Here is a 14,633-nt window from a genome sequence, read left to right on the forward strand (position 1 = left end):
TAATTACAACCCTTAAATAGAATTCGTGCCTCATATCAAATTTACCGAGTATCATAACTCCTCCAAGTGGTAAAGATACCTCAAGACAAATGCTGGGCATAGAAGCCACAGGGCATAAATATGCAAAGAAGTAAAAAGCTAACCTTTTCAAACAATAAGGCTTCCCTCTCACTTACCAACTTCACATTTCCCTGTATGGCCCCGGAAGATGACTGGTTAGCCAGAGACGGGTAAGATTCCTCAAGGGAGGAACAACCTAAAGACAGGCACAGTCGCAGGGGGGCCATCAGGTGAGAAATTGGGGATCAACAGAGGTGAGGCTTAGAACCTCACCCCCCCTGTTCTGAGAGAAATCTTCTGCATACGTGGATGTTTTATTGCCCTGGTCTAGCTTGGATTAACACATAGTCTACAGGCACACACCTGATCATCTACATTTGCTCTCTTACAACACTAAACTATGTTTTCTACCTTTATCTTGCATCTACCTACCACTTCAGTATTTTATTAAAAATAATAATAATAAAGAGAGAAATGTGGTATCCACATATAAATCAAGTATAAAAACCAAATGAGTATTCATATTTGAACTGACTGTTTAGAGTTCATAATGCATGAGCAAAACCGAAAGTTTCTGTGATGACTGTCCTTGTACTGTTTACTATGTAACTTATTCATTATGTAAGAATTTGTTCTCCATGTAAGAACTTGTTTGTTATGCCTCAGAAGATTGGAGACTGACGAAAATTAGGCTTGGGGTGGATTAATGATTGTGCATTGAGCACTGACTTCCCTATACAGAATTTTATTGTCGTTAACAACCATTTGATCAATAAATATGAGAGATGCCCTCACAAAAAAAAAAAAAAAAAAAAAAGGACAGACTTCCAATGGTAAAATAAATAAGTAACCGGGATGTAATGTATAGCATAAGGAATATAGTCAAGATATTGTAACAGCTTGGTAGGGTGATAGCTGGAATCTAGAATTATGTATATAAATGTTCTACCACTGTGTTGTACACTTGAAACTCATGTAATGTAATACTGTGCGTCAACTACCCTTCAATAAAAAATAATTATTTAAAAAAAAAAAAAAAAAGATCATAAGCAGAGAAATCATAGATTCAAGTCTACTGCCCTGGAATTCTGCCTCAGCAACTACTTAGCACTATGATCTTGGGTAAATCACTTAGTCTTTCAAAGCCTCAGTTTAATCAACTATCTGCAAAAATCATCCTAAGAACGACCTCATAATAGTACTAACAGGATTAAATTGGCAATCCATATAACAAAATCTATTGTCTAGCATACAGTCAGTACTTAATTTAAAAATTAGAAAACTGCCTCCATCACCCCTACCACAATAACTGGGAAGGCCAGATGTCTAGCTAAAACAGGTCAAGTTTCAGAGGCTCCTGACCTAAGAATGATTAAGTGTACCACATGAAACTGAGGGAAAATACACTTTCAAGTGTGTCCTGTGTGTGTGTCTGCACGTGCACTACCTCAGGCCTAACCCACAGTATATAACTGAGAAATATTTACCAATGGATAAATTGCTTAACCAAAGTAGAAAGAAATGAGAGTAGAAAGACATAAAACATTGAAGCCATCAAGATAAGGGAGTAATTTCTATGACTTTCAGTAGGTAATTTTTTTCCAGCCATCCTCAAAAAGCAGAAATGATTTCCTTCTTAATATATTAAAGAAAACTCAAAAGTAGTATGAGGATTAATGAGAATGTGCTTACAAAGCTTTAAACTACTTGGAAGAAAAGACTATAAATGCAAATTGTTATTCTCCTTCTTTGAGATTATAGCTGTCCTGCCAAAAATCCAAAGCTGTATTAGTTTGTTTATTCCTCAAAGACGGAATATTATTTCATCTTCTTTCCAAACTCAATGTGATAACTGGAATTTCTGATGGAATGGTTATAGAAGATAACATTATGGGTACTAATCATGCTGTTTATGGAAAAGAAGTCTGTCTTCTAAAATCTTCCGGTTTCAGTTCTCTAAGCCATTACCCCATTCACACCTCAGTTTAGTAAACTCTGTAACATTGTTCACTTGTTTTGCAATTCAACAAATATACTCTTGTATGGAAAAAATCATAGTTTCGCAAAGGACAGCCATAATTTTTTTTAAACCAGAGTTTAAATGCTTTCCATATTACTAGTCTCATAACTCTACAACAGGTTTCCAATTTTTAATGTAGGCATGAAAACACTAACACTCATCTAATATCATGTTTCAAAGTATACCCTAAAAATATAAAATTATAAAAAATAAAAAGGATTTCATGCAAACGGCAAGTCTCATAAAACATTTACTCATACTTTTAGTGCCTTTTCACAAATTTAGGGGAAATCAAACCTGTGCATTTAGTTATTCTCAATTCTATCATTCTGTCGTTATTTCTAGTATCAACTAGTCTGTGTCAATTTTCATTTGTTTTGTTTTTGTTTTGAACTTACACATTGCTTTCCTAGAATTTCAAATAACTTTTTCTGCACCACTCCAAATTTAGTATATATGCTGCCTGAGTTCACAAGGTTCTCTGTGTGTCACTTGAATAAAAACATAAAGCCTTAATAAGATTTTTGTTTCTGTGACACAAGATTCATAATGCAAGTAAATCAGAAGATGGATTCTGCACTCCCTGACAAGTTCTTCAAATATATGTGTACAATTAAATAGACAAACACTGAAATTTGAAGGTACAGAATTAGAAACTGGCATGTGGGCAGTACACCTGTCTGAATGGACGGTGCAAGAAGAGAAACGTCAGGCTTGTTATCAGCCACAGGTATGGCCAAGGAAGACACAAAGAGGGAAATTTAAAATAAAAACAGATTACAGAGGTCTTCTTCCTCCTGATGCCCTACCCCCACCCCAAAAGAGGTAAGGTCAAGGGATTGTTCACCACTAAGAAAGGGCCCTGCAAAACCCAGCCCAGAGCTGACATCACCTCCGCAGCTCTCTGAGCCTCAGACGAAGTTCATCACTCTCTTTCCTCTGCTACGCTGTACCCAGGACGCCTTTTCTTTCACTGATGGCAATGTATGCTGACCATTTACATCTCTCCCCCACCGATGCCTTCTCACACATTCTGAGCGCCCTGAATGCTTCATCAGACCTGTGTTCCCAGTGTTTTTCCATGGCACAAAGTAAACACTCAAGAAAACTTACTGAATTGAACTTTTCAAGAACCTTTTTCTAAACATTATATAACTATGACAAAATACATAGCAGTTAGTTAAAAAAGAAAACCAACCTGATTATAACCAAACCCTTCTTTTTAATATTTGTTCCTTCTCTGGCACATGATTATTAAGTGTTACAGATAAAAGAACAGACCTGGGTGATTTAATGTAGGATGTGGCCAATCCTATTTTTATGAGACAAAGCTGGCTTAGTATTTTACTTAGGTTTAAATTCCTCTGTGTCATGTGTGTATATGTGTGTCTCTCTCAATCTCATTCTTTCATTAATGATGAATCAGAATAAGAAAATTGAAACTCAGAGATGTATACATAATCATTACTTTGCAAAGTCCGGTCACTGTTAAAAATTACACTCTCAACACTTAATCCTATAACATTTTTCATATTCCTAGCTCCCCCTGTGCAAAATTTTTAAATTGAAAAACTAACAGGTGATGCATCTCTCTTTGTAGTGACTGAATAAATTGTTCCTCTATGAGAGTAGAACTGTCAAAGAATTGAATTTACAAGTACCCCAAAAAAACTATTTCAGTATGCAGCTGTTTCCTAGCAACTGAATCTGATATTTTCTCATCACAAGTAACAGGGATAAAAATTTGTGTTTCGGTGCATAAATAATATGTAAATAAATAATATGTAAAAATACTAAGGATTTTCTACCCAACTAGGCTGAGACCTTAAAATGGGGAATTTTAATTCTTAAATATGACAAATGATCTATGTTTACAAAGGAATGCAGGGGGAATCTTTTCTGTGAATGGTAGCAGGGGTTGGTGTACAGGGGACACAGAGGTGATGACAAAAATAGTAACCTAAGAATTACTTTGGAAAGTTGGTTCAACCATGAAGAATGAAGCTGCTATTCTCAAGGTAGCTGGAGTTTAAGCCTGGTTTATGCTGCATCCTAAGCTTCTAAACAAAATCTGAAACTCATCTCTTACATACTCCAGAGAAAAACTGTCAAAAGATTATCACTTTTAACTACTGCAGTAGTTCAGAAGCATTTTGAGGTCATAATCATTTGCAATTGAGATTTCAGAAATATCCTGCATGAACAGCTCTTCAAACACTTATCAGTACTTCACTCTTTCCTTTTATAAACAGTACAGTGAAGCACAACTCTGTTTAACTTTCACTTTCTCAAGAAATTTGGAGGAAATACAAACATAAGTTCACACATGGTAATTCATCAGATCCTGAGCACCTATTCCTCACAAGGCACTATGCTAGGCAGCAAAGATAATTAAGTCGAATATGGCACAAGCCCTGTGCTGGAGAAGTTATGGTTCAACCCTACCCCAGAGAACCCTACTTTCAAAACATGTCATGAAAACACTTGTGGGTGAAATCAGAGAAAGTGCTACAGAGGCACAGGTGTCTGACTGGGCCTAGAGAGAGGCCACATACTACCATAAAAGGGGTAGTGAACTTGAGGACTTATTGGAGAGCTACAGTGAAGGACCCAGGGCTTCACTAACTGTGTAAATTTTGGTAAGCCAATCAACCTCTCTGGGGCTAAACTTCCATGAGGAAAATGAAAATTTACCAGTAAATTTTACTGAGAGCTTCTTATACCAGAAAGCACTGTGTTAACGCACTACCACATATAACAGGACGGGCAAGCACATCCACTGAGATCTGCTAACCTACAGTTTGCATTCTAGACGCCAAGAATGAGGACAAGAAAGCACATGAATGATCACCACACAACTCTAAACTCTTTCCCGCTCTTAATATTCTATGTGCTACTATCATTTGCGGCAACTAGACAGCAAAGAAAACATGAAATAAGTGAATCACTAAAATTCTTACCACCAATGATTTCCATAAACACAAATTGAAAAACTATACTAAGCCCTATAAGGGAAAAGTAAAAAGAAAACTCAAAACCTTTTTTAAATTTATTTATCATTGATACACAAACTTATATTGGTTTCAAGTATACGACACAGTGGTTCAACAGTTACCCACATCACTAAATCCTCGCCCCCACTAGGGGGGTTACTGTCTGTCAACATAAGAAGATGTTACAGAATCGCTGACTATATTCCCCATGCTGTACTACCACCCCCGTGGCCAACTTACATTATGGTAGAGAATTTTTCTGTCCCTTTATCCTCCACCCACCATCCCACCCCCATGGTAACCACCAGTCACGTCTCAGTGTCTATGCGTCCACCGCTGTTTTGTTCATTCTGTTTTGCTTTGTTTTTACATTCCACAAATGAGTGAAATTATTTGGTATTTGTTTTTCTCTGCCTGGCTTGTTTCACTGAGCATAATACCCTCTAGGTCCATCCACGTTGTTGCAAATGGCAAGATCTCTTTCTTTTTAGGTCTCAATAATATTCCATTGTGCTTATGCACCACTTCTTCTTTATCCATTTATTTATTGGTGGACAGTTAGGTTGCTTCCGTATCTTGGCTACTGTAAATAATGCAGCAATAAACATTGGGGTGCATAGATCTTTTTGAATCAGGGATTTTTTTTTTTCTTCAGGTAAATTCCTAAAAGTGGCATTACTGGGTCAAATGGTATCTCTATTTTTAGTTTTTTGAGGAACTCAAAACCTCTTAAATACTATTCTTCACATGAACTAGTCCCTTCCAGTGAACACCTAAAAACCGTAGCCCTTTGGAACTCTTAAAGTGCTTACACATACATTCTTTCTTTCAATGAACAAAACCTGTTCTAACAAGAACCTAGAATATGTCACTATAACAAGAAAATAATTTTTACTCAGTCATATTCTGTGAATGGTGCCCAAAGCCTCATTTTCTATAATAAAATACATAGAGAGAAAGATGCTGAGACTCACCTGTCATGACTTGTCCATCTGCAGTACCCAACTCCTTGAGTCCACCTGACCCCCACATCCAACTTCCACATATTCAGTGTGGTATTTGGTCCTCTTCTCTCTTTAATTCTTTGCTCCTTAGAAACTGTACCCGCCAATTTGGGTTCAAATTTCATAACCGTGTGGTAACTCCCAAATCTGTGTCTTAATTTCTAAACACTCTTCTAAGTTTCAACCCAAACTTACTTGAATGTCCTATTAATCCAATAAACTCAACATGCCCAATACTGAAATAATTTTCTCTCCCAAAAGCTCTCTCACACCTGTATTGCTAAAACACACCTCCGATAATAACACCAGCAGTTTATAAAAATGGTTCCAAATGGGATATCTGCAAGATGACCTACTGTGATGAGGAAACAAATTATTAAATATCTATTCCTATTTTTTTTTTCTAATTCTTTTTTAAAAACCTCCATTTTCTAATGTCAGCATCTGTATAGCAGAGATGTATGATATCTTAACAGAGGGAGCACAATCAAAAAAGCCTGGAAACCAGAAACATAGAGACCTAAACTCAAATTCATTAGCCTGGTGATACCCATGTTCCAATATGATATTCTATTATTCTTCATGGACATTAAATCCAAACACACAGACCACAAACAATGCCTCAAACAGAGCCCAGGCTTCCAGCACCTAGCCATTTTCCTCTACACTGCTCCCTACAAACTGTTCAACTCCCTAGAGCCAAATCATGTAAGCCAGTGTCAACTCCACCTTTTCTTGAAATTCCCTAAGCCTAGCTGATACAACTTTTAGAACACTCAATTTTCAACATAGTCACTGACTTCTTTACATACATTTTAGCTCCCCCTAATAGATAAAAGGGTTCTTGAGAGTCAGGGGCCTGTCTCATAAACTTCCCGTCTCTCATACTACCGAGGCACTATGCAGTAAATCTGACATATATTAAAGAACTGTTTGTTACACAGAATGGAGAAAAAAATTGTAAATTGGACATTATAAAGGGCTTAACAAACCAGTATCTCACATATAGCGCAATCTCACAATCAAGTTCAGCTTAGAATCCTCAGTCAGCAAGTGTGTCTCAAAGTAGAAAGAGGAGATTTATGTTTTCCCCAAAAATGAATAATCTCTGTTAGTTTTATAGCTTCCAACTGTAATTTTTTCCCCACAATTGGTACCGTGGAAGATTAAGGGGATGGTGCCTGACAGTAAAGGTGGAGGTAAAGGGTTAGCGGCAGCGCTGACTGGCTCACTGCAATCACACTAAAATAACACTAAATAACCAGGAATTGCTATTAGAAAAGAAATGGTACTCAATTCAAAACCCAAGGAAATAAACTAGACAAAAGAAAATTTTTATGATTACAAATTAAGTAACCATTCAATAAAATTATATTTAACCACAGTTTAAGGAACTAAACTGAACACGGCTTTTAAAAAGAAGGTAACAAATTAAAGAGGATTACAAGTATTTAGAAATAAAAATTACCTGATCAAATGCCTACAAAGAATATTTTGTTTTTCAAAAGCAACAAATACCTGGTGAGCCATAGATTCAACCAGTATTCTAAAAATGTCAAAAAGGAAATCCTTCTCAAAAAAAAGAAAATCCTTACTTTTCTCTGCAACTTAAAGAAAGGGCTGCTTCCTTGCCTGTCAGTTATTTTCTTGAGAACTTATCAAGGTCCTTTATATACCTAAATTAGTATATAAATAATATTTTCTGAAAGTCTGGGGTTTTTTTAAATGTTTTACCAGCACTTTCTAATGATGAATCTCACAAATAGAAAGTGAAATCAGTCATACTACTACATAAAAGAGAATCTGCCTTAAAAAAAATTCAGCTACAAGTTAAGAAGCTGTCCAAGTTTTTAAAAACGAAGCATATTCTACTGACAGAGTGAGGTGTGTGAGAACTCCGGCTCGGCCGCGGGCCCTCCTCCCGTCTGCACGCGCCGTCCTCCTCCTGGGTGATTCCGTACAGCCCACGGCTTCACACTCTCCTCCTCGGAATCCAGGCTTCGAAAGCCGCGTCTGTACTTGCCATCCCCAGTTGGATGACCAATAGGCACCTACCACTTAACATGGTCAAAACAGAACCCTTGATTTTATTTGATGTTCCTCTCTCACAGTCTTCTGCACCTCGGTAAAAGGCATCACCCTCTAACCAGCTATTCAGACACAAAGTCTAGGCAATAGAACATAGTGGTCTGGAAGACAGACTCTGAAGCCAGACTGCATGGATGCAGATCCTGCCTCTGCTCCCTACAACCTGTGCAGAGATACTACAAGCCTGCCACCTGCAACAACATGGATGGACCTAGAGGGTATTATGCTAAGTAAAATAAGCCAGGTGGAGAAAGACAAATATCACACGATTTCACTTATTTGTGGAATATAAAAACAAAGCAAAACAGAATGAACAACACAGCAGCAGATGCACAGACACTGAGACGTGAACAGTGGTTACCATGGGGGAAAGGTTGGGATGGCAGGTGGGGAGGGTCAGGGGGATAAAGGGGCACAATAATTCTCAATCATAATATAAGTTGGTCCCAGGAACAGTAGTACAGCACGGAGAATACAGTCAATGATTCTGTAACATCTTCCTATGTTGACAGATAGTAACCGCACTAGTCGGGGTGAGGATTTAATAATGTGGGTAACTGTTGAACCACTGTGTTGTATACTTGAAACCAACATAAGATTACATATCAATGATAGTCAATAAAAAATATATTTATAAAAAAGATACCATTAAGTCTCAAACAGTGGTAATGGTACCCACCTGACAGAGTTACTATGAAGGTTACATGAGTTAATTCAGGCACAGCACTGAGAAGAGCACCTGCCAGATACTAAACTGTCATGAAGTTAGAGCTTTCATTACTGTTCTTCTCTGACTTCTTTGTCTCTCACTCAGTCTGTTAGTTTGACAACATTTGAAAACCCTCACTGAAACCCACTGACTTCTCTCAGTTGCCACAACCACAACCGTCCTGTTTCAAGCCACAATCTAGATGATGTGATTAACTTCAGAACTAGTCTCCCTGCTTGCATTCTTGCTGTACCTCCTGAAGAGGTCTTCAAGCAGCTGCCACAGTAATCTATTTATAAAACATAAATGAGATCATATTACTTCCTTATTCAAAACCATCCACTTTTCTACTACGTTAGGCTAAAAATCAAACTTTTCAACCCGGTTTATTCAAAGTCCTACATCCAGCAATCGCAGTCTCATTGTGTACACTTTCTGCTAGCTCACCACACTCTGACTACACTGGCCTTTTTATTCTGCAAAAATGCCAGGAGTCCCTCCTTGGGGCATTTGCATCCGTGACTTTTCCTGCCTGGAACGTACTTCCCTCTGTACTTGTTCAGCTGTCCTACATGTCATATACAATATTGTTATTGTTTACTTCTCTGGTAATTGTGCATCTCCCACTAGAATATAAGCTTTGCAGGAGAAGGAATTTCATCTATCTTGTTAAGTACTGTGTTTCTAATACCCAAAATACCAAACAGGTGAACACACAAAAAGTTATTAAGAAAATAAACCATTAACTGAAAGAATAGGACAAAGCTTCTAAAACTGTTATATGAAGCAAAGCAGTATATCTTTCCCTCATTTTTTTCCTAACTAGTTACCAATCTATTGCATCTCAGCTCCAAATTCACCTTTTCTGCCTGCTCTGTAACTGATATAGCTGCCTTTCAATATCTGCTCAAAGCCTGAAGATCTAAATCCCCTGACAACAGAACTCCTTTCAAAGGCACAGTTATCATCCAAAGAGCCAAAGGATTACAACTGCAAACCTTACGGCCAGTTGCAGCTGCAGCAGTCACTGACCAACATAACTTCAGACAAACTACTGCCTCTCAGAGCGGCACTGTCCCCACCTGTTTAATGCAGATTGTAATCCCTGTCTAGCTCAGAGGCTTATGGTAAAGATCAAATGAAATTAATGCATACATTTAAAAAAATGGACAAGAGGAAGTATTATTATTTAGTATATCAGTTCAAAATTTTACTGAGCATTGGCCCTCCATGCTAGATGCAATACTAGAAAAAAAATGTTTAAATTAAGTCAGAGCCCTTACTCTCAAAAAGCTTATATTTTAGTTGAGAAAAACACCTAATGAGAGTATTTCGTCACAGTTTGGTAATGTGCAGGGCATGGTGAAACACAAAGGAGAGATACTTAGCACTCTCTTGGGGCTCAGAGGCAGCTTCCTGGAGGAAGTGGAGCCACAACAGGGTAAAAAGAGTTCTTATCAAATGAGAAGGTAACGTCTGTCTTTTACTAGAGCATGTTCAAAAGTCAGACTGATTATCACGAAATTCACACAGTCGTAAGAACAAGCTTTCAGATATTACCTGGGGTAAAACTCTTCTATCAACTTCAATTGCTTCCCAACACCATTTATTTTATCCTCTACCAAAATACCTATTTTTCCCCATTTTATGGCAATTTTTCTCATCATACAAGAATATTTCCAGTAATAAGGCTGAAATTTTTCAGTTACATACTCCAAGGTCCAAACCCTCCTCACTGGAAAACACAGTAATAAGGAGACCACGGCAATAGGTTTAGATTTCTCCCTCACCAAGCTCTAAAATAAACTCCTTCCCTTCCTCCCAGCTCCCTTGCACAGCTGTCAGGACAGATTACCAGGCAGTATACTCCATGCATCCTCCTGCATGATAAGGCAAAGGGCTTCTAGACAGCCTCTCACCCAGATTTGGCGCTCACCCACCCGGGACAATGCCAGGCACTGCCGGAAGCAGCAAGCCACTCTCTCTCATCAAATCCAAAGACACTGATTGCCAGAGCTCTCCGCAATCCACCAACAAACAGGACAAATTCATTAAAGGAAGTGTAACTCCACCAAAATGGAACCTAAACAAACCCTCTACCCTACAATTCCATGCCTAGGAATATAACCAAGAGAACTGTGCTTGCCAAAGATGCCCTAGAATGTGCAGAGTGGCAGTACGAGTGATAAACGAAAGAAAGGAAACAAAATCCAAATGCCTATATCCAAAATCCAATAGAATGGACAAATCAATTGTGATAAAGTCAATTAGGATTGGGATGAATCAAAATCATGTGTCACCTAAGAAATAACAAGTGTTGGCAAGGATGTGGAGAAGAGGGAACCCTGTACACTGTTGGTGGTAACATAAATTGCAGCTACTATGGAAAGCAGTATAGGAGTGTCTCAAAAACTAAAAATAGAAGTGTTGTATGATCCAGTAATTTCACTTCTGGGAGTTTACCCAAAGGAAACAAAATTAGTGATTCAAAAAGACATATGCTTTCCTATGTTTATCACAGCATTATTTACAATAGCCAAAATATGGAAGCAACCTGTCCACAGATAAAGGGAGACATGGTTCATATATACAATGGGATATTTACTCAGCCACAAAGAAGAATGAAATCTTGCTATTTGTGACATAAATGTACCTATAGGGATGCTAGGTGAAATAAGTCAAACAGAGATAGATAAATACTATACAATTTCCCTTATATATGGAATCTAAAAAACAAAACAAATGAACAAACCAAAAACAGAAACAGACTCATAAACACAGAGAACAGACTGGTGGTTACCAGAAGGGAGAGAGGTGGGGGATGGATGAAATAGCTGAAGGGGTGGAAAATATTAGTGAAAATGTTTGACATCTTGATCTGGGTGATGGTCACATAAGTGTATACATGTGTCAAAATTCATCAAGGTGTGCACTAAGATCTGTGCATTTTACGGCATGTACCTCAATAAAAAAGAAAAAAAAATCATGTGCCACCTGATAGAATGCAGTAAAAACAACAACACAACATTGCTTCTATGGTATTTCTGCTCAAGATGTATAACTTGAATCTAAACATGCAGAAACACAAGACAAACCCAAATTGAGAGATATTCCACCAAATACCTAGCCCATAAGCATCAAAACTAACAAAGTCATGAAAGTCAAGGAGAAACTAAGAACCTGGTCCAGACTGAAGGAGACTGAAAAGACAAGTGAATAGCACACGTGATTTAGGACTAGGCCCTTTTGAATGAAGAGTGTGACTGAGACAGCTGGTGAAACCTGAACGGGGTCTGAGGAATAGCAGTTGTCATGTACTGATGCTAATTTCCTTATTTTAAAAGTTGAATTGTGGTTATGTGGGAGGACATCATTGTTTACAGGAATTACACAATACAGCATTGGGGGTGATGAGACATTAATCAGGTCAGGAGCTTATTCTCAAATATAGTTGAGGGTAAAAATTACTGTCTTTTACTTGCAACTTTTTTATAAGTTTATTTCAAAATTTAAAACTTTTTTTCTTTTTTAAAGTATGTTCAAGTGGGGAAAGAATGAACAGGAGGGAGAAGAAGGGAATTCAAAGTTCATAAGCTATATTTTTCATCAGCAAAGTACAAAAACTTAAGTGCAGTTTGCTGGAAAAAAATGAATTTATTACTAACTTATAAACTCAGAGTCCTTAACCTCAATATATTTAGACCCTTCATCTTCTACCCATAAAGTAGAAAAAATCTATAAAAACTGCAAACATTTGTACACACCCCTTGTACATTAGATTCCCAGGAAGATCAAATGAATAGTAAATATATATGTGCCCATTTTTATCAACAAGGAAGGCTTCTTTTCAGAAGCCTCCAGTTTCTCATATTTTTCAGTCAGAATTCCACTGTATCAGATGCACAGACCAACAATCTGGAAAAGATAAGGAAACTGCCATGGTCATCTCAAGGCTTATTCCAACCCTCCAGAAGCTTTCTGAAATACAGTGATATTTTGCTTGTCATGGGAACTGGGGACCACTATTGCCATTTAGTGGGTGAGAGCTAGGGATTCCAATGTCCCAAAAAGTATACGGCTATTTCACACAACGTGCTCTCCAAAAGTCAACAGAGACAAAATGGGTGAAAAGGACCAATAATAATAAAACAAAGGAAATGGCCAGCCAGTAGGCAAACATCAGTGTCTGCCATAGAGATTCACAGTAGCAGAAGATGCTATCTTCATCTGTAAATAGATAATGGTCCAGGGTAAGTCACAGCCAAGTGAAGAAACTTGAAAAATATCAATTTTAATGAGGACTAACAACAATAAAAGAATCCCACAGTATTAGGGAGAAAGGAAGACTATTAATATTACTAAGCATCTATTACAAGAGGTGCTTTCATAAATTACCTCATTTAATAAAACCAGAGTTAATAGTTTAGTCTTCCCCAATGGTGATATAGCTGAATCACACATATTTAGGTAACCCCAGTCAGCAATACAAATTATTTATATCAGAAAATACTATAGTTTTCAGCTCAAAAGGAAAGTCTGGCTTATGTTTATAATGTAATCAGAATAGCTTAAGAAGAGCCACATCACACAACTTTGAAGTTCTCTTCTGCATTAAGTACCAAAAAAAATTACATATATATAAAAAACTAGACAGATTAAAAGGCAACACTGCAAAATGTATATATTTTTAAGATGTTTATCACTTCAGTGTTAACACTTTCAACAAACCTCTTAAAAAATATTGCTCATGTTATTTATTCAACATGGCTACCACCAATTTCACCCAGCAGCAGGCTGTTTATTGCAGTACTGACATATCTCTGTTTTTAGTACTTAACAGAAAAACTTTTATTCTAGAATGTCCTTTTCTGAAACAAAATACCAATTCAGAATAGGAGTTACAGCTACCACGGGCCGCACTAATCGGGAAGGGCCATATATGAAATCATCGCCAAAGAAAACAGATACGCTCTTGAAGAAACCCACTGAGGCCACTCACAAATTCATCAGCTCACCAGTAGTATCACAGGAGAAAGAAAAATAAGAAAACTCACTATGGGTATAGCAACAAATAAAACCTGGTAATTCTAGGATTACAGTACATCATAAACTGTTTGAATATCATTATGAAAATTAAATAATTTCTTAAAAAGTATGTAACAAAACAATGGTACGTGATTGAAAATATGTGTATGTGGAAATAAGGAAATACAGTGAACCACTCACAGCCAAAGCCTTGGACAGTTTGGCTCTGAATTCATTCAGGATGATTGCCACAATGTCCCTAAGTGGTACATAAGCAAAGCCATCTTCCAAATACACTTTCCTTCCTCGGAACAAATCCAGGGCATCAGCAAAAGGGATCTGAATTCAGAGTGAAACAGGGAAAATAGGTCAGTATGTGTCATTATGAAATCCTCCTGTCTTCTTATGTATCAAGTCTAAACAAAATTATTCCAATGAGAAATTCATTAGTCCCAGCAGATTAAAAAAAAAAACCAGTTTATACTCAAAACTAAACTATTAGCTGTAGAGAGAAGTGGTAGTTCCAAAAAGTGTGTTCCCCTCAGAGTAGATATTTTGAAAAATAATAATAAGCCAAGTTAGAATGATTCATTTTTTTTCTTAATGCATAAATTTAGAAATTATAATCCCCAAGATTTCAAACTCTCAGTTCAAGCCCTCTAAGCATATTTCATTCCCTTCATATGATACATTCCACATTTTATTCTGCATCAAGTAGAATCCTAATGTGCATA

The 14,633-nt window shown here is 37.2% G+C and overlaps 1 protein-coding gene across 4 annotated transcripts in view; it reads right to left on the minus strand.

The window, feature by feature from the left end:
• The window catches only part of PRIM2 (DNA primase subunit 2), a 343,351-nt gene that overhangs the window by 237,255 nt on the left and 91,463 nt on the right, over positions 1 to 14,633 (minus strand). For all 4 annotated transcript variants that reach the window (XM_057493690.1, XM_036916298.2, XM_036916299.2 and 1 more), the window contains one exon: positions 14,101 to 14,238. In XM_057493690.1, the coding sequence (XP_057349673.1) occupies positions 14,101 to 14,238 (138 nt within the window). The remainder of the gene's footprint in view (positions 1 to 14,100; positions 14,239 to 14,633) is intronic.

The sequence above is a fragment of the Manis pentadactyla genome, chromosome 16, assembly GCF_030020395.1.
Source record: "Manis pentadactyla isolate mManPen7 chromosome 16, mManPen7.hap1, whole genome shotgun sequence".
Classification (NCBI taxonomy): Eukaryota; Metazoa; Chordata; class Mammalia; order Pholidota; family Manidae; genus Manis; species Manis pentadactyla.